Here is a 27947-nt window from a genome sequence, read left to right as displayed (position 1 = left end):
CATGTTGTGGATATAATGCACAACTAGCCAAGAGCAAATAGTAAACTGTAACTGACAGTTTAAATTATATGCAAGCTAAAAATGGCAAGATGGCAAATTTTGTCAATACATACAAATAATGTATTACTTGTTTCAGGGGTACCAGTCTGTGGTTCATCAGTCTTACACAATTCACAGCACTCACCATAGCACATACCCTCCCCAATGTCCATCACCCAGCCACCCCATCCCTCACACCCCCCTCCACTTCAGCAACCCTCAGTTTGTTTCCTGAAATTAAGAGTCTCTTATGGTTTGTCTCCCTCTCTGGTTTTGTCTTGTTTCATTTTTCCCTCTCTTCCCTTTGATCCTCTGCCCCATTTCTCAAATTCCATGTATCACTGAGATCATATGATAATTGTCTTTCTCTGATTGACTTATTTCACTCAGCATAATACCCTCCAGTTCCATCCATGTCAGTACAAATGGCAAGATTTCATTTTTTGATGGCTGCACAATATTCCATTGTATATATACACCACATCTTCTTTATAAGATGGCAATTTATAAACTAATTTATCACATTTTCAAGTACGGTATTTGAAAAAACCCTCTGTTAGAATCCTAGACGCCTTGCATGTTGGTGAGTAAGAGAAATTCAGAAAAAATGAGTTCCAAAGTACCACAGGGAACGGTAATTCTTTAAAACAGAGTTACATATCATATTAAATGAGATAGAGAGGAAAGCCCATGTGTTAGAGCATGTTTAATAAAGTGCTATTTCTAAAAAAATTATAATTAAAAATGATCTTCATGTGAGAATAAGAAACTGAAAATATCAGATTCAAAATTATGAGAAGACAGAACTTCAACCTTTTATAAAACATTAAGAGATTATAGACTGATTCAGTGCCTGGCCTATAATTCAGGTGGTTTTTACACTAGATTTTTTCATTCATAAAACTACAGTATATGGAGAAAATGAATTTACTATTCTTTTAATAGCTTCTAGTTTCTACACATCTCCTGTACTTCAAAGCATCTCTGCAAATAGAGCATGATTCTCATATTCAAAAAGATGTGTGATTCATAATACATAATGCATGAGATTGTAGACCTTAATTGATGTATATACTGTACCCATTGGCTATTTAAGAGATTTTAAAGGATAATTTTGATTGTACAAAATGATTTTTATCTTTGTCAATTTTAAATATTCTATCATATTCCCTAAGAGTATTGATTTTAGTATATTTTGAACTCTGGAGGCAAATAGCGTCTTAATTTTTTTACCTTTTCAGTTCCTTATAAATACTTATTGTTTTTTTAATAGTTTTGGTCAAAGACATAAAAAACACAGAAGACACTCTTCAACATGTGATAAATACATTTACCACTCAATTTATGAACAATTTAGATTATGCGTTTAGGTATAAAATGATGAAAAAACAGTATCTTTTTAAAAATGCATGTTCATGCATACTGCATTCATGTGTATGATAGAATAACATGGCTCAGCTGCCTTATGAGTTTTTAAGATACCATATAGCAGCATGGTTCAGGAGTATTGCCACAGCAAGTGTGTTAGAGGTATGTGTGTATGTGTGCATGTGTACACACACATGCACATTCAACCACAAATACAATTTGTTTATTGTTTGCTTTCCCTCACTAGAATATAAAAGTCCATGACAACTGGGATGTTTTTGGTCTTCTGTTAATTGGTATGGTACTGGCATGTAGAAAAAAGCTTAGTAGATCTTTGCTAAATAAATGAACTTCCCTAATCATGGACCAGAAATATGTTTTAGAAAGTCCAACATGCTGGTCTTGCTTTGGGAAAAGTCATACTCAGGGGAAAAAAAAGAACTAAATTAGTAGTATTTTATAAAAGAACATACAGGTGATGACACAGTTGGTGAGTTTATGAGTTACTCAAGAAAACCAGGAAAATATTATAAAAAGATTTAAAAAATAATGAGTTAATCCTCAATAGTTGTACAGCACATATTGGTTCTTCTGTTACTTCCACATAATAGTGCTTTTTCTTATTCAGTACTCTGGTTATAAAGTGTTTTGAATAGCACACAAAGATTACTACATATATTTGGATACAGGCTAGTTTAATTATCTGACATACTGGAGACAGAGCAAAGGGAAGAAATATTATCCAAGGACAGATGGTAATTCAAAAAATAGGACCCCAAGTAGAATTATACCTCTTCTGAGAATTAGGTCTTCCTTCTCACCTAATAGACTATATTTTCTCAACTGAAGGAGAACATACAAAGAAATAATTTAGACAAACTCCTAAAGAATTATATAAGGATAAATGGAAAAACCGTTGCTTCTCCAAAATTTAAATCATGTTCTCATAACGTTATTAGGATTGTGCAAAACCACTGAAAGAATAATTCAATGACTAAACATCTCTGAAAGGAATTTAGAATCACTTATATTTTTAGTATTTTTGGCTGATTCCTAGAACATCTTAGAATATTGGCACTTGCTTATTACCTACAAGGGCTCACTAAAAATTTTGTAAAGGTCTACATACTATGGCTGTGAATCACATTTTAAAACACTGTGGATAGACAATCATGATTTTAAAGCATTGCTTTTGATCTTTAAAACATTCCTTTTCTAAATGATTTACATGCACTCCATTAAGTTATTGAGCATTAACTATACCAGGTACTATTCTAGGGGGTGGGGATATACAAAAACAGACAAAATCCCCGTTTTATTGGTTCTTATATTCTAGAAGTAGCAGATAACAGACTTTAAAAGAAAGTCTGGAGAAACAAACAAACAAGCAGAATAATTGAAAAGAGAATGACTGAGATGAGTTATCATAAATAAGATGGTTAGGGCATGGATGGTCAGAGCCAGGAGTTTGGTGATATGAAGGAGTGGGCAATGTTCACTGTGGAAACAGGATTCTAGATGGAGGTAATAGCAAGTATGAAGACCCTGAGATAGGAACAAGGTTAGCACATTTGAAGAAAAGCAAAAAGTCACTGAGTGTGCAAAAGAATGAGCAACAAAAAATGTGATCAAAAAAGAGGCACAACTAGAGTCCTTGATATATTTTATTCTAAGTGACATTCAAAGTCATTGGAAGATTTTGGGCAGAGAAATTAATGATCTGGTTTAGGCTTTCTTTGTTCTTAAGATTGATTTCTTTATTCGAGAGACAGAGACAGAGCATGCGAGCAGGGGAAGAGGCAGAGGGAGAGAGAGGGAAGGAGAGAAACAGGGAGAGAGAGAGAGAATCTTCAGCAGACTCCCCACTGAGAGCACAGAGCCCAACACAGGGCTCAGTCTCGCAACCCTGAGATCATGACCTGAGCTGAAACCAAGAGTCGGACACTTAAGTGACTGAGCCATCCAGGTGCCCCATGGTTTAGGCTCTAGATACATCAATTTGCCTTCTCTGTATAAAAATGAATTGGTAGGGAAGGGAAAAGTAGAAGCAGAGACACCAATCAGGAGACTCTTTAGTAGTATGCCAGAGATGACGTGTCTTAGATTAGGGTGGTAGAAATGGAAATGACAAAACATGGCCAGACTTAGAGTAGATTTTGAAGGCACAGCCAATGAACCTGATGACAGCTTACATGTGGGTATGAAGGACCCTGAGAAATCAAGAAAGGCTCCTAGCTTTTGAAGCTGACCAACTGGGTCAAGAATGATATATTTTACTAAGATGGGAAAGTCTGGGGCAGGGGAAGATTTTAGGGGAGTAAAATCAAGTGTTCTGTTTTAGACAGGTCATTCTGAGATGCCTATTAGATATTCTTATGAAGAGTATATCAAGTAGGCAGTTACATATAGGAGGGTAAAACTAGAGGAAAGGTTAGGATTAGATATAATATTTAGGTGTCATCAGCACACATACGATAATTAATGCCATAAGATAAAATGAGGCCATCAACTAAGTTAAGGTATATCCATAGCAAAAGACAGCTGAGGACTAACTCCTGAGGCTATTCAACATTTAGAAGTCAAGAAGAACCAGCAAAGAGCATGTGAAAGCAGCAATATGTGAGAAAAGAGGAAAAAATTAAAAGCATATTATCTCCTAGAAATCAAAATAAGGAAGTGATCAACTCTATCAAATGATGCTGAAAGGTTAAGTAAGATAAGAACTGGTAACTTCCCTTTGAATAGTACAAGATGGATTTACCAATGAAATTGATAAAACAATTAATGAAGCGGTAAGAAAGAAAGTCTAATTGGGACGGGTTGAAAAGAAAAGGAGAATTGAGAAGTGAAGACAGTAAAAGTATAGATGATAAATATTTACTAAATGTTTACCTACTGTGTGTCAGATGCTTGAGATGTTAGTCAACAAAAATACAAAATCCAATCCCTCATGGTGTTTTCTAGCAGAAAAAAAAAGACAATGAACAATAAATAAAAGAAATAAGTAAATTATATATGTTAGAAGGTTAATTGTACTACAAAAGGAAAGGGTGATTTTTAGTTGTTGGAGAGATAAAAAAATATAAAATAACTACCTGAAAGAGAAAAAATTGACTAAATGAGACTCAGAAGGTCAGCATAATTGGGTGTTTTACTCTAGTCAAGTTCAGCTGGTCCAGGGCAAGTGTGTAATAAATGAGGAACTGGACACAGATAAGGTTCTAACAAGCAAATATGACAAAGGAAGACAGAGGCAACAGAGTCAAGATTTTATATGAAAGATGATCACAGTGATCAAGCACAGTATCTGAGCTGAGTAAGGAGAGAAGTGAAGTCCTAAGTCATGTCCAGGAGACAATGAAGAGTGAAAATTGGTGTGATCAATAGACTGGAAATTGCAATGAGGTTAAAAAAGGGGGGGAGGGGGAAGAGTATTGGAATAAAATTATAGTCAGAGAAAGAGACAGATGAGATTAGATTTGAGAGGTGGCAAAAGTCTAGGAATAACCATGGATAATGATGGCTGGAGGAGAATGGAGGAAAAGATCATTGGAAATGAAGAAATCATATAACTGAGAGGCCAGAGTGTTGAATGTATCAGCCACACAATTTGAAGTCACTAAGAACTGTGATGGGAATAATATTTGGGAGGAAGAAAGTGAAAAGGCTGGTAGAGGTCCACAACATGATAATGTAGATGGAATAGTTTCATGTCCTATGCTTCAAAGAAGCTCAGGGTTTTGAGAAGGGCGAATAAATGATGGGAAAGCAGCTATAAAGATATTAGAGGTTACCTGCTAATGGTATCACCCTATATTACATAAAGCAAGGAATTAAAAACAGAAAGGGAGAGGGCTACAAAAGCAGCCTTTATGAGTATGTAGATCTGAGTTACAGAAATAAAAATAAAGGGAACATAAAGAGAAAAGACAGGACATAGGAGATTTTGCTGATGAAAGACCACAAGTTCCAGAAGACAAAGTAGAAATATGGGTGCTTGTAAAAGGACAGCTGACTCAAATTCAAGAATAAAAAAGATAAAAGGAGATAAAAATCTAGATGATAATGAGTGACCTGATAGTTGGCCCCTAACTCCTGTTATGGATGGTATTGCAAGTAGAAAGGTGATTTTACCAGAAATGCAAAAATCTTTTAAAGCCAGTTATAATTTTAAGTGTATTTTTTTAGAATTTCATTCATAGCTTCCAGGTATATGACAAAACAAGAAAAATCTTTTCATCAACACCTTTGAATGTGGTCCATAATAGTGTGTGACTTATTTTATGGCACTAATATACAGTTTCCTGAGAGTTCCAAAAGGCAGCCCATATAAGAGAAATTCAATGTGTGACCCACAACGGTCTCATAAAGGCACATTTGTATAAGAAACACTCAGGGCTTGAATGAATCAGGTCAAATCTACATAGTCACTCAAGGATGCCTGCATTTATAGAAAAGCAATCTAAAAGATCAACACTCCTGTTTCTAAAAAATCAAATGCTTTATTATCTATCAGTCATAACCAAATGGTTAGTGAGCCATATTAATATTTATTTCTTGATATAGAATAAAACTTAAAAATTAAGAGTTTAAAAGGAAAAGGATCTGTGTTCAGAAAAGGTTGAATGACTTTATATAAAACATGGCTACCAATTAATTTAAGGGGAAAGGGTTGGTTAATATCAGCTTTCAACTAACTGCATCAAATACATCAGGAAAGCTCTTTGAAAACAGGGACGCCTGGGTGGCTCAGTCGGTTAAGCGGCTGCCTTCGGCTCAGGTCATGATCCCAGGGTCCTGGGATCGAGTCCCACATCGGGCTCCTTGCTCGGCGGGGAGCCTGCTTCTCCCTCTGCCTGCCTCTCCCCCTGCTTGTGTTCTGTCTCTCTCTGACAAAAAAATAAATAAAATCTTTAGGGCGCCTGGGTGGCTCAGTTGGTTAAGCTACTGCCTTCGGCTCAGGTCATGATCCTGGAGTCCCTGGATCGAGTCCTGCATCGGGCTTCCTGCTCGGCAGGGAGTCTGCTTCTCCCTCTGACCCTCCCCCCTCTCATGTGCTCTCTCTCATTCTCTTTCTCTCAAATAAATAAATAAAATCTTTAAAATAAATAAATAAATAAATAAATAAATAAAATAAAATCTTTAAAAAAAAAAAGGAAAGCTCTTTGAAAACAAAAAAACAGATCAGGAATTACATGAATGCTAAATGTGTGTGGGGATAAAAGATAAAGCAGGAAAAACATATTTTGATGAAGAAATATTTCATTTTATCATATATTTAGCAGTATGATTCATTCAACTACTATGTGTATACTAACTTTCCAATTTAGTCAAGTAGCCTTCTTTAATTTAAAAATAAAAGATGAGACATCTTCCTGAATCATAAACCAGTAACTTAAACTGCTTCAGGTAATCAGAGAATGTGAAGCTAAAAGTCAAAATAATTTAGTTTACATATGATGGGGATACTTTGGAAAAGGCATTTTATATCTATAAGCCTATGTTTCTACACACTTCAAAACAAACTGCCTGATATTCAAACTATACACAGTAATAAACTTGAGTACAAAGTAGGGAAAGGTAAACTATATGTACATGCTAATTTAATTTCTTTCTCCAAATAAAACAAGTACTAATACCAGAGTATGTAGAGAAACTGGAAGATACCTGAACAGTTTATTAGTACTCATTCTTATGGTCAAGAAATATTTACTGAAGACAGATATGACAAGTACTTCTAAATACTGAGGATACTACAATTAACAAAACAAAGTGCCTATTACCATGGAGCTTTCATTCTACTCTATAGAGAATTTTAGGGTTAACCTCTAGAAGGAATTCAATTCTGAAAAATTTCTCAGGAATATTCAAAACTAGTTAAAAGTTCAGCTCTGTACTAAAATATCACCCTCCCCCATTCTATTTACTCAACCCTGAAAAAGTATTTTTGACTAGCTTTTAATTACAAGGGATTGGCCAAACTGTATTTAGTATATAAGTTTCCTGCAATCTATTATTAAACTCTATAAGGAAACTAATCACTAAAACTGTTTCTAGTTCATTTAAAGGAAGAATGGAAATGTATAGAAATACAGCATTTCTCATAGGTCCTCTCTAGTCTGCCTAATTCAATTAAAATAATTCTAATCCTAGGTGGCTAGTAGAGAATAGGAAGGTTTTTCTACTTAGTACATAAAAGAATCTAGGTGCTTCTCACATAGAACACTTTTCAACTTTTTTTTTTTTTAACTTCTTGAGGACTCAAATGTTCATAACAGAACTAAAAGACACATTACTTAACTTTTCTGTGTTTCATTGTCTCTACCTGTTAAAATGATAACAACAGTACCTGTCTCTCTTAACACTGTTTTTGGATTAAACGAGATTAGGGCATAAAAAGGTCTTAGTGCTCAATCAGAACTGATGACCTCAATCATCATTATCCTGTGTAGTGGGTTCTTAATAACAGCTTACATTTATCATTATCATCTTCCCAAAATCATAGTGAGGAGAAATAATAAGCTACAATAAAGCTATTAAGAGATTTCTTTATATTTTGGCAAGATGATTAACATACATATGTTCCTCAAACTGAGCAAAAGATCAGTATCTGTAAGTATCAGTAACACTAATGTTATTAATATCCAGAATTCCTGAAAATGGCTGAATTTGGGAAATTTTCAGGAATCAAATAAAAGCTTCACCAACAATATGTTTTTTTTGTTTTTTTTTAAGATTTTATTTATTTGACAGAGAGAGACACAGCGAGAGAGGGAACACAAGCAGGGAGAGTGGGAGAGGGAGAAGCAGGCTTCCCGCCGAGCAGGGAGCCCGATGTGGGACTCGATCCCAGGACTCTGGGATCATGACCTGAGCCGAAGGCAGACGCTTAACGTCTGAGCCATCCAGGCGCCCCACCAACAATATGTTTGATCAATATTTTAGTTGTTACTCCAAAGACTCAGAAGTGTTTATTTTTAAAAATATGTTTATGCCTTTTATTTCCATGTAAAGTTAACAGCAGAATTATCTAAACAAATGAAGGAGTTATCATCACTTAAAGATACTGCTATTACCTTCTGGCCTTATCCTAGTTGGATCATACTGGGAAACATCTAAAATGATTTTATTCAAAGAAAATTTAAAAATAAGGAACAAAACAAAGCCAAGTAAATGAGTAGAAAAATCTTTACGTTTAATTAAATCTGGAGAATCACGTTGGACTACAAATAAAGGAATTAACAAAGGTAAGACCCCGAAGTAAAGCAAAAAACACTAGTAAGAATCTTTCATTTAAAAACTCTGCAACCCTTCAAAGATCTTGAAGAAAACCAAGATTATCCCCAAATGGAGAGGTCACTAAATATCCATGAACACTCACCCAACCTTTGGTAGGAGACCTCTTGAAGACCCAGATGCTTGAATCAGCTGAAATAGTACCAAGTGTTTTCTGATTACTCTTAATAGGGCAATGGAGCACAGGTTACTCCATACTATCAAAAATTACAGGTCATTATTATTGATAATTCTAGCTACTACCATTACAAATCACTCAAGGAAAAGGAGACTGAGTAATGAGTTCTAAGGTGAGTGAAACTTATTGTGCGCATGTATAAATGTGGATGTTTCTTCCAGTTCTCTTAGTGATAGAAGTCTGATAACATAATTCTTCTTATAAGTGTAAATACACTGGCAGAACAAAATTTTCTAAATTAATGTTATAAAGTTCTTAAAGAAAGCATGTAAAATATTTTTAATATTGGTTCAGATAAAAAATTTCTAGGGATGCCTAGGTGGTTCAGTTGGTTAAGCATCCGACTCTTGACTTTGTCTCAGGTCATGATCTCAGGGTCATGAGATTGAGCCCCACAACAGGCTCTGTGCTGAATGTGACGTCCGTTTAAGATTCTCTCTTTTCCTCTCCCTCTGCCCTTCCCCCCACTTGCATTCTCTTTCTCTCTCTCTCAAATAAGTCTATCTTTTAAAAAAAATTCTAAAAAAAAGAACTTGTTTTTTCAAGACAAATGCCAATTTCTCAACATTAAGCACTTCAGTAACACACAGGAAAAGATTTTCAGTCTCCTACACTTAAAAAAAATAAAGTTCTTAACATTAGGGTTTTTTTTTGTTGTTGTTGTTTTTAAGATTTATTTGAGAGACAGAAAGAGAGAGAGAACACACAATGCATGGGGGGAGTGGCAGAGAGAGAGAGAATCTCAAGCCAACTCCCTACTGAGCTCTGGCGGAGCCTGACAAGGGGCTCTGTCTCATAACCCTGAGATCATGACCTGAGCTGAACTCAAGAGTCAGACACTTACTGACTGAGCCCCCCCAGGTACCCCTTAACTTTAGTTTTTTTAATGTAATGATTCTTCTAATCACAGGATTCTTATATTTCAACATATAAAAGAACTCATAACACTGAGGACTAAACAAAAGCCTCCTTGCTCAAAGATGATGACTATTTTCAACATTATTGGTTAAAATCTGGAAGTTATCAATTTAATAGAAAAATATCCGATATTAACCTAATTTCAAAGAGGAGTAAAGCAGAGTCAACACCTAGATGAAATACAGTAATGTTTTTCTTGATCTCTGGAAAGTGGGAGGCAGAATGATAACTCCTCCCAACCTGCATTCCCCTTATACCATGACTCACTCCAAGGGCCTATGTGGTAAAAATTAAGACACTCTACTACTGCAGAAATTGCCAAGAATAAAAAATGGAAGGTTCTATATTTCTAAATTTTTCTCAAGTAACTAAGATATAAAAAACTACTTCTCTCTGATACATGTGTATCAAGTTAAGGGAACAAGTGAAACAAGCCTCATTTGGTTTAAATAGTTTAGACAGACAGGAAGCAAAAAAGAACATTTGACATTTAATGTTAAGTAAGCATACTCAAGCTACCAAAGAAACACTGAAACCCCAAGCCAGCAAATATACTCTAACCTGGCTGATAAATGATTTAACTGTTACATTTCTAAAGACAGCTTTGTAGTATATCTATCACTTACTGAACATGAAAGAACTTTTGAAGTCTTGAGAACAGCAACAAAATAAGGAAGACCAGAAGCATAAAAAAAAAATTTCCTGTCTGCCTATAGTAGATGAGGAAAATGTCTGATAAAGTCAGGGAGAGATCTGAGAAAAGAGGGGTGAAAAGGAATGGCCAATAGAAGACTAGCACTACAATAACTGAGAATCCTAATGTCCCTAAAAATATGAAGAAAAACTAAAGATAAAAAAAAATAATAAAAAATGGAATTAAGACTGGCATAAAAAAAAAAACTTGTGGGCGCCTGGGTGGCTCAGTTGGTTAAGCGACTGCCTTCGGCTCAGGTCATGATCCTGGAGTCCCTGGATCGAGTCCCGCATCGGGCTCCCTGCTCGGCAGGGGGTCTGCTTCTCTCTCTGACCCTCCTCTCTCTCATGCTCTCTCTCTCAATAAATAAATAAAAATCTTTAAAAAAAAAAAAAAAAAACTTGTGTGTGAGAAAAATACAAACATTCTAGATCTCTACTGCTAATTTTGAATGACAAGGTATACCAATATTACCTTTCTTTCGAAAGAGTGCATTTAGGTAATTTTCTGCTTGGCATTCAATCTTTTCAGTGTTGGACTGGCCCTGAGATGATAGTTCCTCCGTTGGTGTTGACTGTGAAGAATCAAGAGATGGTATACAATCCTAAAATTATAAGAAAGCAACATAAAAAAATCAGTTTTAATTATACATGCAATTTCATTAAAAATAGCAAAAAAAATATTCTCTAAATGCTCATTTGTTCTATTTAACAAATTATATAGAGAGAACATAAAATTTGGGACAGGAGTGAGGAGAAAAGAAATTTAGCTCTGATACCAAATTAGCTTTATTTCTTAGCAAACTATAGCCAAAAAAAGGGGGGAGGAAGTGTGGATAAAATGCATTGCTGAATAAATTCACTATATAGCATGCCAGTAATGAGAGTTTTAACAACAAAATAGGTATGTTTACCCACTAATCTGACCAAAACGGGTACAGGGTTTCAAGTTCTCATTTCTTCCCAGCCTTTCTCACAATAGTAAAGAATTAGGACTTCCCGCCATACAAGAAGATGCTGCTTGTCTAGTTTATGCCGTTTATAGTAGACACTATTTAATCATTTACCAGGAAATAATTCTGATATCCAAAAGACTTCAAGAGAGTAAAAGGCTAAAAAGTAGTACCACATTATCCTCCAACTATAGATTCCTAAGAAATCAGACTATAGGGTGGTCTCAAACCAAGCTAGGCCTCCAAGCTCACCACTGTCTACCTAAATACAAAACAGATCTAAACTGAACTTCAAAGTCAGGGAGCTATAAGGAAGAAATGTGAAATAAGCAAAAAAGATGAGTGTTTTGTGATTTCACCTGCAAGTTAAGCTAAATGTTAGACTTCTAACATAAGACTTTAAAATATTCTTCTCATTACCAAAATCAAGTATTTAAATTTCCACTGTAAGTCATCAATTTTCAGAACAAATTAAGTTAAAAAAATTGTTACAATTGTGCGATTAGTTTAGAAATAATTTCGTAGCACTAAAACTTACACTGACTGCTTCTCTCTGTAGGTTACAAAATGAACATTTTTCATCCATAGACCAGTCAGTCAGCTCTTCTGGTTCACAGTCTTTAAAAGAGGGAAAAATATTCATTAAATACACTAACTTTAGTCAAACAAATAAAATTACCACTCTCCACAGCAATGGCTCATATAAAAAAAACTAACTACTAATAGTAAGGCGAGAAGGCCTAACTTTAAAATTAAAGTGATGACATCTAGAAAGAAATAAACAGAGAAGGCTGTAAGGAGAGTAATTTTGCACTATTATGGGACAAAGTAGCAAAAACAATGAGCTGGTTATAAATTTTTTCTAACAATAGGGTTTTAAGTATCATCTAACCTAAAAGATTCAATTTATCATTAATTTTTAATTTTCACTATGAAAGAAATCAAAACAAGGAGGTATGGGGAAAAATAAATTTTACACATCATGAAAGCAACATAAAACAGAGAAATGGAGTAGAGCACCAGAAAAGCCCACAGATTTGAGAAAATGAAATGCTGTTCCAAAAAAAAAAAAAAAAAGTAGAAATCCATAGCTAAGAAGTCCAATCAGATTTTTATTGTATTGTTTAAAGGTGTTGTTGTAAGAGTTCGAGTAAAAGGCAGGTAAATAAGCCTTTATTCAACACAAAACATGAATTCTTTTCCACAAGAATGTTTCATATAATCCAACTATAGTAATGTATTAGAAAGTTTGTGCAAAACAAACATTTTATGATGAAGAAATTTTATGACAATATAACAACACTGCCAACCTAACTATACTTGGTATAGACAGTGATTTTGCAAACTTACTCCTTGCAGTAAAACTCCCCTTAATTTCCTTTCCCAAATAAATTCCTATATAGAACCTCTAATATATGAAACAATTATCATCTGAGGCAGTTACACAGGTACTAATTTGAAAAGCACCGGTATACCACAGTTATTTTCTTTCATACTTTTGAAATAAGTAAGCTGAATACATGTTTATGTTAAACTACACAGAAAATAAGCTTACCTTTTTTGGAATGGTAATAAATAAGTACCAGTTAGGATCAGCCCCCAAGAAATTCTTGCATCAACTGAGATATACAAGTTAGAATAGAAGATAATGTAATCTGTTGGAGTATAAAAGTGTAGTGACAGCTCCCTTTGGCTTTGGCAATGGTCTAGAAATAGTCCTAATATTACCCAAACTTAGAAATGGTAGGAAATGGGAGCATGAGACCCAGCATAGGGTAATGGAAAGATAATTGGATTTAAAGTCTCCATCTGGAGTAGAATCTACTCGTTGTAACCTTGTCAAGTTACAAAGTTTTTGTTTTAATTTCTATATCTATAAAATAAAGATCCCATCACCTAACTTACTTGTGGATCAAATGAAAAAAGTGAGAAAATATTTTATAAACTATAAAACACCATGCAAAGGCTAGTTACTAAAAAAGCAGGATCATCAGTCATTATTTTTTAAATCCTGCACAATCACAAATGTATTTAAAACGGTTAATTTGCAGAAGACAGATAATTTTAATATACCAGTTTAAGAAAACTAATCATTTTTTTGCAAATGACCTGATAAATCAAAAAGTTTAAGCAATCTAAACAATTAAAAACCCAGAACTGTAGTTATGCAGGTTTATAATTTTCTTCAACCCTTTGGCCTGTCACTATAGTTAGAATAATACATTCACACTCTTGAATGTGGAATTGTGCAATGTCTCTTACTAGGAAGGCAGAGCTTTCTGATTAGTAGAATGAATGTGGGAAAAGTGACGTATATATTCCAAGCTGAGGCTTTAAAAGGTATGGCAAGTTGCCCCAGTTCTCTTGAGTTTCAACCATCCAACGTGAAAAGAATTTGCCCCACACAGCTATTACTCCTTCAGACTGGGACCTGCAGTCATCAGAAGTGATCCCTGAGGTCCAGTGAATCAGATCACCCATAAGATGCAACAGATTTTAGAGCTATTTGTTAGGCAGTATTACTGTGCAAAAACTTGACTCATATGCTAAGCATAACAATTTTGGTAGATCAAGGAAATCTTACTGCTTTTTTTTTTATTATGGCTTCATGAATAAAAGATATGAAAGGAATCTAGCATTAGAATTTTTTAAAAATAGCTGGTAGTCCTGGAAAAGAGGTATTTTTGAAAAATCACTGTAAGGTTTCATGAAGTTTTAGTGATAAATATGTTGAATCAAGGAACAACAACTTTGGAATAATTAAAACAATTACCAGTTGTAAGATAAAATTGGGCATGCTGAGATTATCCCATTTATTTTAGTTATTTTAGAAGTTCTTCAAGGAAACGTTAATTAAAATAAATGCCTATAAGGTTAAATAAATGGCAATGAATAATCAACAATTATATAAATGCCATTAAATTTTGCTGGGTAAAAAAATCTACAACTTTACTTACCAATATTTAATAACTATTCTTTCTACAGAACTTTTGATTTTGAGTCCAAATAAATGATGCTGAGATACATCATTTTATTTATTGGAAAACAAATTTTGAAAAATCAACTCTAGGCCAGATTTCTCTGTCCAGGTTATCTTTTCATGTCATAAAAGTTAAGTAAATACTACAGACTTATTTTATTTCTCAAACAAAATATGATAATAAATCAGATATCCCTAAAATACATGGTCTCTCATTTTGCAATTTTAATACGTGAAGTTGTATAAGCTCAAAAGGATCAAATTATGTACCTTACAGAAATACTCTTATTAATGAAAGGCAATGTCATAATGAAAACTAATAGTAGGGTGTCTGGGTGGTTCAGTCTGTTAAGTGCCTTTAGCTCAGGTCATGAGACCAGGGTCCTGGGATTGAGCCCCGCATCAGGCTCCCTGGTCAGCGGGAAGCCTGCTTCTCCCTCTCTCCCTCCGCCTGCCACTCCCCTTGCTTATGCTTTCTCTGTCAAATGAATAAATAAAATCTTAAAAAAAAAGGGGGGGGAAAGAAAGGAAAACTAATAGTAAATGACTAACAAAAGACCAACCTTTTAACCATGGATATATATTTGTGGTCAAAGTCTGGTTCCAATCATTTTACCTAATCTGTCTTGGAAAGATAACAGACTTTGAAATTAAAAAGCCTTGGTACTGAGATATCTTTCCAAATACTAGATGTGGCCTTTGGCAAGTTACTTTCTCTGGGCTTCAATTTCCTCATCTGTTAAAATGAGGATAATGATTGCATCTTAAGGCTGTAGTAAAAATTAAATAAGAACATATGCAGAACACCTAACAAGTTCAATAGGTGTTACTTTCATTTTCTTTTAGATAATTGTACTTCTTTTGAACATTTTTATTCTCCTTTGTACACTTTCACCCTAAGAAATAAATTTAAAGTTCCCAAAGACAAAGCCCAATGAAAAGTGAAAAAAGAGAATACTGAACTAGATTTCTCATGAAGGTCATGAAAAAGTGGTTATAACTATGTTGATTTTGAGGAAAGATACTGAACAGTGGGCAATATTACTGAAAAATAATTTTTCATTTAAAACTACGTATTAACTATACTGAAAACTACAAAGGAGAAAAAAAAAACTATTTGTAATCCCATCATCCAGAGATAATGATTAACATTTTGCAATATATCCTTCTAGTTTATATTCTATGCCTTTTTAAAAATTAGCATTAGCTGATTCTTTGAAAATATCAATAAAATCGATAAACCTTTACCCAGCCTAACCAAGTAAAAAAAGAAAAAATATCAGATATTAAAGATGGGCCATCACTGTTGATTGTATGAATAAAAAAATAATAAAAATATTATAATATTAGTTGCCCACAAATTTGGTAACTTCAGATGAAATGGACAAATTCCTTGAAAGACACTATCTACCAAATCTCACATAAGAAATAATAAATCATCTCAATAGGACTATGTCTATTAAAAAAAATTAAATCAGGGACGCCTGGGTGGCTTAGCTGGTTAAGCATCGGCCTTCGGCTCAGATCATGATCCCAGGGTCCTGGGATCAAGTCCTGCATTGGGCTCCTTGCTCAGCAGGGAGCCTGCTTCTCCCACTGCCTGAGGTTCCCCCTACTTGTGTGCACTCTCTCTCTTTCTCTCTCTGACAAATAAAATCTTTTAAAAAATTAAATCAGCAATTAATAACCTTCTAAAACAGAAAGCTCCAACCCAGATGGTTTCGCTATAATCTGTTCCAGAAAACAAAAGCAGAAGTATTTCCTCATTCTGGGCGCCTGGGTGGCTCAGTTGGTTAAGCGACTGCCTTCGGCTCAGGTCATGATCCTGGAGTCCTGGGATCGAGTCCCGCGTCGGGCTCCCTGCTCGGCGGGGAGCCTGCTTCTCCCTCTGACCCTCCCCCCTCTCATGTGCTCTCTGGCTCTCTCATTCTCTCTGTCTCAAATAAATAAAAAAAAAAAAGAAACATAGTTTCTTTAAAAAAAAAAAAAAAAGAAGTATTTCCTCATTCTATCATTATTACTATCTATCATCATTATCCAAGTACCAAAAACGGACCAAACACCTCACCCAAGAAGATATGCAGATAGCAAATAAGCTTATGACAAGATGCTCAATAGCATATCCCATTAGAGAACTGAAAATTAAGATGAGCTACCACTACACACCTACTAGAATGGCTTAAGTCTGAAACATGGACAACGTCATATGCTGGTGTGGATGCAGATCAAAAGGAACTTCAATTCATTGCTGGTGAGAACACAAAATGGTATGGCCAATTTTGAAGATAGTCTTCCAGTTTCTTCAAAGCTTAACAGAATCTTTCCATACTATCTAGCAATGGTGCTCCTAGGTATTTAGGCAAATGAGTTGAAAAGTTGTATCTATACAAAACCTTGCACACAAATGTTTAAAGCAGATTTATTAATAGTTACCAAAACTTGGAAGCAACCCAGATGCCTTTCAAGTAGATCAATGGATAAGCAAACTATGCTACATCCACCCAGTGCAGTATTATTCAGTAATAAAAAGAAATGAGCTATGATGCCATGAAAAGACAGAGAGGAAACTTACATGCATATTATTCAGTGAAAGAAGTGAGTCTGAAAAAACTAAATACTGTATGATTTCAACTATATGACATTATGAAGAAGAAAAAACAAGAGAGACAGTAAAAAGAGCAGTGTTTGACATGGGTTGGAGACAGGGGAAATAACTAAAAAGCTGGATCTGACATTAGTGGTAGCGATATTTTTCTAGGTATATCTCCTAGGGCAAAGGAAACAAAAGCAAAAAACTATTGGGACTACATCAAAATAAAAAGCTTCTGCAGAGCAAAAGAAACCATCAACAAAGCAGAAAGGCAACCTACTGATTTTTAGGGCAGTGAAACTATTGTAAAGAATACTATAATGTGGATATATGACTACGAATTCACCAAAATGCACACTACTGTACAACACCCACAGACTTAGCTAATGTAAACTATGGGGGCTTTAAGTAATAAAATATATCAATATTGGCTCCACAATTCTAACAAATGTACAACAGTAATGGAAGATATTAATATAGAGAAACCTTAGAGGGGGGAGGGTATATAGGAAATCTTTGTACTTTCTTCTTGATTTTTTCTGTAAATTTAAACTGCTTTAAAAAATGCTATTTATTTTAAAAATTAGGATATTATACACATGCTTATTTGTCACAAATATTTCCTATGCTCAAATATACTTCTAAATAATTTTTAATAAATAAGCATGGTCCATCAAACAGATACATAACTTACTTAATAAATATCCTATTGTTGGATATTTAGCCTGTTTCTCTAATCTTGGTATTACAAGCAGCATGATGAATACACTCAGATAAGTTTTTGTGTGCACATTGATAAGAGCTAATATAATTTATATAACTATAAAATAGAGCAGTATTAGATTCTCTGGTTTTAAAATAAATAATCAATCCATATTGGAAAACTACTGACTTAATACTAGGCCATGAATTCCTAGAAGAGATCCTGCTTACTCATTTTTCTTTCCTCACTCCTCATCACAATTCCCGACACAAAATTAGCAGACAAAATAGTTCATCTAACAAAAGAGGCAAGAATACACAATAGGGAAAAGACAGTGTCTTCAATAAATGCTGGGAAAATTGGGCAGCTACTTGTAAAAGATGAAGCTGGACCACTTTCTCAGATTATACACACAAACTCAAAATGGATTGAAGACCTAAATGTGAGATCTGAAACCATAAAAATCCTAAAAAGAGAACATAAGCAGCAATTTCTCTGACTTAGTCGTAGCAATATTTTTCTAGATATATCTCCTAGGGCAAAGGAAACAAAAGTAAACTATTGGGACTACATCAAAATAAAAAGCTTCTGCAGAGCAAAGAAAACCATCAACAAAGTAGAAAGACAACCTACTGAACGGGAAAAGATATTTGTAAATAATATGCCCGATAAAAGGTTAAGAGGTTAACATCCAAAATATACAAAGAACTTATTCAACTCAATACCAAAAAAAAAAAACCCAACCAACTAAAAAATGAGCAGAGGACCGAAATAGACATTTTTTCAAAGAAGATATACAGATAGCCAAAAGGCACATGAAAATATCCTCAACATCATTCATCATCAGGGAAATGCAAATCAAAACCACAATCAGATATCACCTTTCATCTGTCAGAATGGCTAAAATCAAAAAGGCAAGTAAGTGATGGGTATTAAGGAGGGCACTTGTGATGAGTACTGGTTGTTGTATGTAAGTGATAAATCACTAAATTCTATACCTGAAACTAAACACTGTATGTTAACTAACAAGAATTTAAATAAAGACTTGAAAAAAAAGGGTAAGAAAAACAAGAGTTGGAGAGGATGTGGAGAAAAAGAAACTCTTGTACACTGTTAGTAGGAAGACAAATTGGTACACCAGTGTGGAAAACAGTATGGAGGTTCCTCAAAAAATTAAAAATAGAAATACCGTATGATCCAGTAATTCCACTACTGGGTATTTACCCAAAGAAAACAAAAACACTAACTCAAAAAGATATATGCACCCCTACGTTAACTGCAGCATTATTTACAATAACCAAGATATAGGAAGCAATCCAGTGTCCATCAATAGATGAATGGAAAAGGAAGATGTAAGACTAAACACACACACACACACTCTCTCTCTCTGTCTCTCTCTCATAGGAATATTACACAGCCTTAAAAAAAGGATGAGACTGTGACATTTGCAAGAGCATGGATGGATCCCACGAGTATTCCGTAACTGAAATAAGTCAGACCGAGAAAGACAGATACCATATGATTTTACTCATGTGGAATCTAAATCAAATGAGTAAACTAAAAACTGAACTGGACCTATAAATACACAGAATAAACTGATGGTTACCAGAGGGAAGGGGAGGGTGTAGGGAGGATGGGCAAAATGGACTAAGGGGAGTAGGAGATAACAGGCTTCCAGTTATGGAATGAGTAAGTCACAGGAATAAAGGCACAGCATAGAGAATATAGTTAATGACGTTGTAATAGCAGTGTATGGTGACAGATGACAACTATACTTTTGGTGAGCACAGCATAACATGTAGAGAAGTTGAATCACTATATTGCAACACCTGAAATCAATGTAACATTGTGTGTCAACTATACTCATATAAAAAAATTTTTTAATGTTTTACCTAATAAATCTTATTAAAAAGTAGTTTTGTTGTCTCTATCATCATAGTGTTTACAGTTGAAAAAAAGATATTAAGTCAAAAATAGTAAACTTCAGTCAGTGGTACACTCAGGGGTCAGCAAACCTTTTTCTATAGTAAGTATTTTAGGTTTTGTAGGCCATACAACCTGCCACATCATTCAACTCTACTGTTGTGGTAAAAAAAAGCAGTCATTGACAATGTTTCAACAAATGAGAGGGGATGTTTTCAATAAAACCTTATTAACTGAACAATTAAATTTGAACTTCACGTAATTTTCATATGTCACTAAATGTTAATCTTTTTATTTTTTCAACTATTTAAAAATGTAAAAATTCTTCTTAGCCCACAGGCCATTCAAAAACAGTAAACAAGCTGGATTTGGCCCATATGCTATAGCTTGAAGAACTCTGATATAATCTCCCCCTTTGGATCTATCAGTTTACACAGGTCGACCACACTCTTTCCAAATTTTTGTAAATATCCATAGTCATGGCAAGTAAATCAGATGATTCCCACAGGTGAAAGAAACCAGCTCACAAATAAGACATGAGAAAGGACTGACTAAAGTAGGAAAAAAGAGGGAATTTTTGCTTAAAAGTGCTGTGGCATCAGGAAAAATAAGTTTTGGAGAGATGAGAAGGAAGAGAGGCACAGAATGTAATAAGGAACTTTTCTGGGCATACATAAAAGTTTGAAGTTTATGACATTCAAACCTTCTTTGGAGACTCCCCCCATCCCCCGCCAAAATAATAGTTATATTTTCCCCAAAAGGAGAGAAAGTCACAAAACATACCAAAGAAGATAGAAAACAGGGGCTTCTGTTTCGTTTCCAACAAAACAAAAATTAGCACCACTCATACGCTTCCTTCAAACCATTCAATCTGGAGGTGGTTCTGAATCAAATTCAAGAATTAAAATACAAACCTCTCAAAACATTAATGTATATGATACAAAAGTCTTAAACTTAAAAATATGCTCTGTGCCACAGTTGATTTTTTAAGGTAGCAAATATGAAATTTAGAATATATTTTCCACAGAAACAGCAGTAGGTATGCAATGTAGTCTATCTAAATTAATGTATTATAAAATTAAAATACTATGTATTTTAATTTTATAACAAAAAATAATTTAGAATAATATACAAGAATCCTTTGCTAGCCAATATATTTGGTTTCTGAGTTTTGGAAAGTGAGTTAACAAAGGTTCAGATTTCCAATGATTCATCTAAAAACATACACTAATCTATTTGATTCCTACATATAGATTTGCATAGTGAGAAATACTTATAGTCCCAGCATCTAAATATTAAACCATTTTTAACAATGGCAACAACAAAGAAAGCACACTTATTTATAAGAGGATAAGAAGATGGAGATGTCTATAATGCATAGTGTCTTTTCAAGAGGCTCTACGCTTTTGATAGTACTGATTTAATTTCCCTCAAAATGTATGACTGTCTTCATCCTTGCACAGATACAGATTTATTGCAATAATTAATATCACCAGTCTTAAGGCTACAATTTAATTAATTTTTTAATTCAAAAAAGGAAATAAGAGGAGGAAGAATTTACCTAAGAAACCTGGAGAAAGAATATTTGGGGTAAACTAAGGCAATGAATATGTGTCTATACACAAGTTTCAAAGCTTAGCTAATTTTGTTAACTCCCCCCACCAAAAAAAAGCACTGAAAGGGCATAAAGTACAAGATCTATCTGAATTTAAATAAACTGAATGAGATATACAGCAATGGGTTATTAAATTAAGTAAGTAATTATAAATAGATCTACAATGAAATACTGTGCAGCCATTAAGAAAGATGGTCTAGACTTAATATACCCAAATGATATACCAGTGAACACAACAGGCACAGAAATTACACATACTGTGCATATAGTATATACTACTATAATTAAAGAACAAATACAAATGTAGATCTTATATTTACATAAAAATGTTTAAAAGTTATCTATGGATCATGGGAGTAGGGGTAATTTTTTCTTTCTGGCTTATCTGTATTCTTGAATTTCCTAAAATAAACATACAACTTGTATACTAAAGAAATACTAGTCTAAAAACAAAATACAAAGCATTTATTTCCTTAGAACATTCTGCCCTTTGTATAATAAACAATTTCTGAAGGAACATAAATATATACATATATATACAACTATATAAATAAACACATGAAATTGGGGGAAGCAACAGGCTGAGTCACAAGCTGTAATTTGGGTTGTCAGAAGGCAATTAAGTATAATGCTGACTTCTGACATGAATGAGGACAGCAGGTTAAGAAAGGAAGGCTGAAGAAATGTCAGGCTTAGGTTAAATTCTTGTTTTTTTAGATTTTTCCTTTGTTCATTTGTAAGCTCAGAAAAATATGTGAAACTACAATTAGAATTGCTAAAAAATATATCAGGTAAAAATAATTCAGTGTTGAATTATGATAAGATGAGAAATGATTAAAGTTAAGAGAAATTAAAAGAATGATCTTAGCCAGAAGAATGATAAAACACTAGAACAAGCACATTTTGGAGTCTCCATTCTTAAAGTCATGTTTTACATGGATATCAATTCATCTCAGTGAAGACAGGTGGTTGGGACAAATGATCTTTCATAGATACTTTCAGATCTATGATTCCTAACTCAATTATTCTGCTCAACATTAATGAAGAATGGGCAGAAAACTTTTGACTACTCCACCATCATTCCCTCCATTCCCTCACCTCAACAGACTTATTTACACAGAAGAGAGAAGCACCTTTAGAGATGTCTTCGGTCTTGGTAGAATGGAAGGTACCATAGTAGAATAGAAGGTAAAAGTGGACATAAAACAGACCAGATACAAGATTCAGAAATAATTCAATCAAAATTGAAGTAGAAAATCTATACCAGCGTTACCTATTTTGTGAATAAACTGTACTATAAAATTTCAGAGGTCTACAAAATCGTTCTCCTACTGCTCTACATTTCCAAGCAAGCAATAAAACAACTAAACTATGGTATCACAGCAATCATATCACAAATCAAAATCTTCCACTAGGATTTATGCTACAGCATTTGAAAGAAGTGGCTAATAAATAACAAACAGCATTATACATAAATATAAAACTCTTAACACACATGGTGGGATTTCTCAGAGCGACAATCTGATTTCCAGGCTACCTGTTTCATGAGCAACAGGAAATATTTACTTAATTGAACCCTTTGAAATCCTCTTTAAGAATAAGCAAGGGTTGGGGCACCTGGGTGGCTCAGTCAGTTAAGTGTCTGCCTTTGGCTCAGGTCATGATCCCCGGGGACTGAGCCCTGCGTCAGGCTTCCTGCTCAGTGGGGAGCCTGCTTCTCCCTCTCCCTCTGCCTGCCACTCTGCCTATCTGTGCTCTCTTTCTGTCAAATAAATAAATAAAATCTTTAAAAAAAAAAAAAAAAAGAATAAGCAAGGGTACGTTACAATAAAAATTAAATTTCACCATTAAGCAAAAAACAAGCTTCACTTTCCATTTTGGTCAGTGTACTAAAGATTATGATAACGTTATATAATAACAAAAACAATATTTAGATCACTTTATTTAAAAATACTAATTAAACAAGACCACAAATTCATGTTTAATGTAAAGTTAGCACAGAACAACCATTTTTCTTTGTTAAATGGGACAGAAAGTCACAATTTTAAAATAAAACTTAAAAAGCATTACCTTCAAATAAGCTGAGGTCTCTTCGTAGCCGTGGTCCATAAAGCCCTTCTAAAATACTCTCAAAACCTGTGTTGTAAAAGAGAGAAAAGTATATAACCTACTGGAAAAGTTAAATTTCACAATAATCAAAAACCATAATTCCAAATGAATTAGAAAATTATAAATTTAACTAACTATGAGGCGTCATTTTTCCTTTAGGTGAATTAAGCTGAACTAGGCAATACACAAAACAGTAAACAATCATACAATGACTATCAGAAATTACATGATTGTGAAGAATTTAAAATATTCAAATGTAAATATTCACTACTAAAACAAGTAAACATCTTTGTTATTTAGAAATATTCCAAGGTTGAAATATTATAGGCAGATTTTTTTGGTAATAATTTTGTAGAGGAGAAGAATGAAAAAAGACGTATTACATTCCAGTTTATGTCTGTAACAAAAAATGTTAACATAAAACAAAGTAGCATCTTTAACCTCAGTTACAAGAATGAGTAAATGAGTATCATTGGGGAGAAAATCTTGCTGTGAAAAGTATGATGTACAAAATTTAAACCTACATACTTATAAAAATTAGAACACAATAATTTGTTCATGGCTATGGACTACCTTGTTTTAAGGGAAAAAACACCAAAAATCTTGTCAAGTTAACAAGAATCATGAATTTGAAAGAGTATTCTACCTTTTGGATATACTGATTTTAATATTTTACAGTTTTCTTTTTGAAGCCTGTATCTTATTCAATTTTAAGCAGCTTACCGATAAAGTAAAAAGCATCCCAAGAAAAATGACCAGGATGGCAAAAAAGGAAACCAAAAAAAGGAATGAATTTAAGAGTGCTTAAATTAGGGAAGATGGAAAAAAAAAAAAGGAAGCATGATAGGTATGAAAAATGAAAGGTAAAGTAGATTTTTTTCAGTGGTATTCCTAAATTGTAAAACAATGGAAATACTTCTACAGAAATGTTTCATAAATCATAAAATGCTTTAAAAAACATTTCAACATCTTTGAAATCAATATGCATATTAAAATCAATGGTGTGATATAGCCAGAGTGGCAACATTTTTTCACTTAGTAAAATGTGAAGAAATGATGCAACTTAAAATTAATGATGACTTAGATTTGACAAAATAATGTAGTTATCATAGTACTTAGTAAATATGTAGTTAATAAAATCTTTGTGAAATGATTCAGTACTAGTTCCTATGAGTGGAAATTTCAGGCAGAAAAGTGAATGAATCATCATCAGAGAGAGCTTTCAAGAATGCTATATAAAAGACTTTCATATTAGGTAAAGACTCAGACTGAAAGAACCCCAAATCTTTATTTCTAAGATATTTTATTTATCAATGTGCTCCAAAAATACTGTAAACAACTATTTTAAGATGTTATCTGTATTATATTGGACAAATATCATGCCCCCCCCTCCTTACAAGCCTACTGAATTTAAGTGTTGCACATTTCCTAGATTTAAGTCTGAAATGAAGAAGGCAAACAAGGACTTACACTTTTGTTCTACTGGGCTTCTAGGCTCCTCCCTAGATAAGACCAAGGTCTTATGTATATCCTATTAAGATTTAGTCATAGTACATAGTGTTGGTGCTACTGAAAAGTTTTGTTTCTTGTAGGTTGATAGAAACATAACTGGTGTTTGTATATTGACTCTGTATCTAGCAACATTGCTAAATTCTCTAATTATAATAATTCATCTGGATACTCTATGTACACAAATACAACATCTATAAATAATAGTAGTTTTGTTTTTTCCTTTCCAATCCTTACTGCTTTCTTTTTTCCTGTTCTTACCTTACTGCCTTGGCTAGGACTTCCATTATTATGATGCTGAAAATTAGTGATGATAGCAGACATCCTTGACTTTGTGAAAATTAATAAAAGGAAATCTCATTTTTGGAGTCAGGAGGCCAGCAGGGGGAGCTCTCACATCTTACCACTGGTTGTCAACTGCAGACTCAAAGAAAGAGAGGGATCTTGCATGTGGATACTACTTGACTGTCCCAGAGGGAGGAAAAAAGGGTTTCCTCCTCCCCTGGCAGCAGTTCAACCAATGAGAGACTGTCACAGTTCTGCTAATGAAAGGCCACTCTACTCTGAACTCCTAGTATAAGAGCCCACCCAACTTCCCTCCTTTTCTCTTTAAATAAACCTGTTCAGGGGACTTGCCTATGGTTTTGCCATATCTTGCTTGTCCAGGATGGCAATTTTCTGCTATTACTGAATAAATCCATCTTTTGCTGATAAAATAACTGGCAGTTTTATTTTTAAGCTTAACTACTTATGCCCAATCTAAATGGGAAAGCATTCAAAGTTTCATCATTAAATGTACTTTTAAAATAAACCACCTGGGAAATCTGGGTGGCTCAGTTGGTTGGTTAAACTCTTGATTTCAGCTCAGGGCATAATCTCATGGATGTGGGATTGAGCCCCATGTTGGGGTCCGTGCTCAGCGGGGAATCTGTTGGAGATTCTCTCTCTCTCCCCCCCACCCTCTGCCCCTCCCCCACTTGCATGTGCACACATGTGTGTATGCACGTGCATGCCCTCTCCCCTTCTAAAATAAACAAATCTTGGGGTGCCTGGGTGATTCAGGTCATGATCCCAGAGTCCTGGGATCGAGCCCCGCATCAGGCTCCCTGCTCAGCGGGGAGCCTGCTTCTCCCTCTCCCACTCCCCGCTTGTGATCTTTCTCTCTCACTGTGTCTCTCTCTGTCAAATAAATAAAATCTTTAAAATAAAATAAATCTTTCTAAAAAATAAAATAAACACTACTTATCACATTCAGGGAGTTCCTTCTACATCTAGCCGTCAACAGATGATGAATTTTATTTTTCATCTATTGAGATAATTGTGTCATTTTTTATCTCTTAATATATGTTAAGCCAACCTTTTCCCATTCCTAGGAAAAGCCAACATTATCATGAGGTATTTTTGTGGGTTTCCTGTCCTACAGTTCCTTCAAAATTTCTGCATCTATGGTCACCATCGAAACTGGTCTATAAATTTCTTTTGTACTTACCAAGTTCTGATATTAATGTTGTGCTACCCTCATAAAATGAATGGTAATGTTCTTTTTCTTTACCACCTGGGAAAAATGAAAAAATGTAGATGTCTTGCTTGAATATTTGGCAGAAATATGCCAGGGATGACACCTGGAAATAAAGTCTTTCTAAACAGGCTTATTACCAATCCAATTTATTTAACTGTCATAGGACTACTCAGGTATTCTATTTCTTATGTTAGCTGTCAATTTCAACTATATTTCTCAATTTATTTGCATCAAATGTTTCATTGTATGCTTTTATCTATCTAACGTCAACAGCATCAGCAGTCGTGTCCTCTTCGCTTTTCATTCCTTACTTTGGTTATTTATGCTTTCTCTTCTTTCTCAGTAAAGCTCATTAAAAGTTTCTCAATTTTTTTAATTTAAAAAGAATCTTTTTGATTCCTTGGTCTTGTTTCGTATGCATGTTTCCTTATCCATTAATTTGTGCTTCTGTTTTTATTTCATGTCCTCTATTTTTAGTTTATCCGGCTCTTATTTTTCCTTTTTTTTTTTAATTTTATTTTATTATGTTAATCACCATACATAACATCATTAGTTTTTGATGTAGTGTTCCATGATTCATTGTTTGCGTATAACATCCAGTGCTCCATTCAATATGTGCCCTCTTTAATACCCATCACCAGGCTAACCCATCCCCCCACCCCCTCCCCTGTAGAACCCTCAGTTTGTTTCTCAGAGTCCATAATCTCTTATGGTTCGTCTCCCCCTCCGATTTCTCCCCCTTCATTTTTCCCTTCCTACTATCTTATTTTTCCTTTTTGAAATGGATGTTTATCTCATTAACTTTCAGCTGTTCTTCTTTCCTAATTTATGTATTTAAAGCTATCAATTTCCATCTAAGTATTCCTTTAAGCGACATTCCACAACTTTTGATACATAATATTTTCTCATCATTTGGTTAAAATATTTCCCAATCTCCATTATGACTCCTTTTGGGATTCATGGTTTTTGGAAGCATATTTTTAAATTTACCTGAAGAAAATGCCCCATATAACTTCAAGCCTTTGAAATTTCCTGAGACTGTTTTTACGGTTGATATACACAACTTCTGAAAATTCTCTGCATATACCTGAAAAGAACATGCACTCTAAAACTGAATACAGCATTCTATATTTGTTCGTTAGATTAACATGTTACCTGTGCTCTTTAAATTATCCTTATTCAGTTTTGTTATTTTACGTCTCTTCTACCGATTGTTGAGAAAAGTAACTAAAATCTTTCATAAAATTGTGACTTTCTCTATTTCTTTGAACTTCTGCTTTATATATTTTCAAGGCTGTATTATTCTTTATAATTTTATAACTGTTATAGCTTGCTGGTGAATAGAACTTTATCCAATTATGAAGTGACCTATTTTATTTCTAGCAATGATTTTTGCCTTAGACTATATGGCCTAATATTATACAGCTATAAAATATTTTTTGTTATTGTTTCTATGATATGTCTTTTCCAATTATTTCTTTACAATCTTTCTGTATTGTTAATATGGGATATCTTTTAAAAACACTGACAAAAAAATAACACTCTTGACATTTT

At 34.1% G+C, this 27947-nt stretch overlaps 1 protein-coding gene across 1 annotated transcript in view; it reads right to left on the bottom strand.

Moving 5' to 3' along the window:
• Positions 1-27947, bottom strand: part of LCORL (ligand dependent nuclear receptor corepressor like) — a 162678-nt gene that overhangs the window by 97962 nt on the left and 36769 nt on the right. Inside the window, 3 exon segments of the mRNA XM_044913015.1 lie at positions 10968-11097; positions 11984-12063; positions 23327-23392. Coding sequence (XP_044768950.1) covers positions 10968-11097; positions 11984-12063; positions 23327-23392 — 276 coding nt within the window.

This window comes from Neomonachus schauinslandi, chromosome 2, assembly GCF_002201575.2.
Source record: "Neomonachus schauinslandi chromosome 2, ASM220157v2, whole genome shotgun sequence".
NCBI classification, from domain to species: Eukaryota; Metazoa; Chordata; class Mammalia; order Carnivora; family Phocidae; genus Neomonachus; species Neomonachus schauinslandi.
Note: the sequence above shows the minus strand (reverse complement) of the source record. Positions and strands in the feature narration are given on the sequence as shown.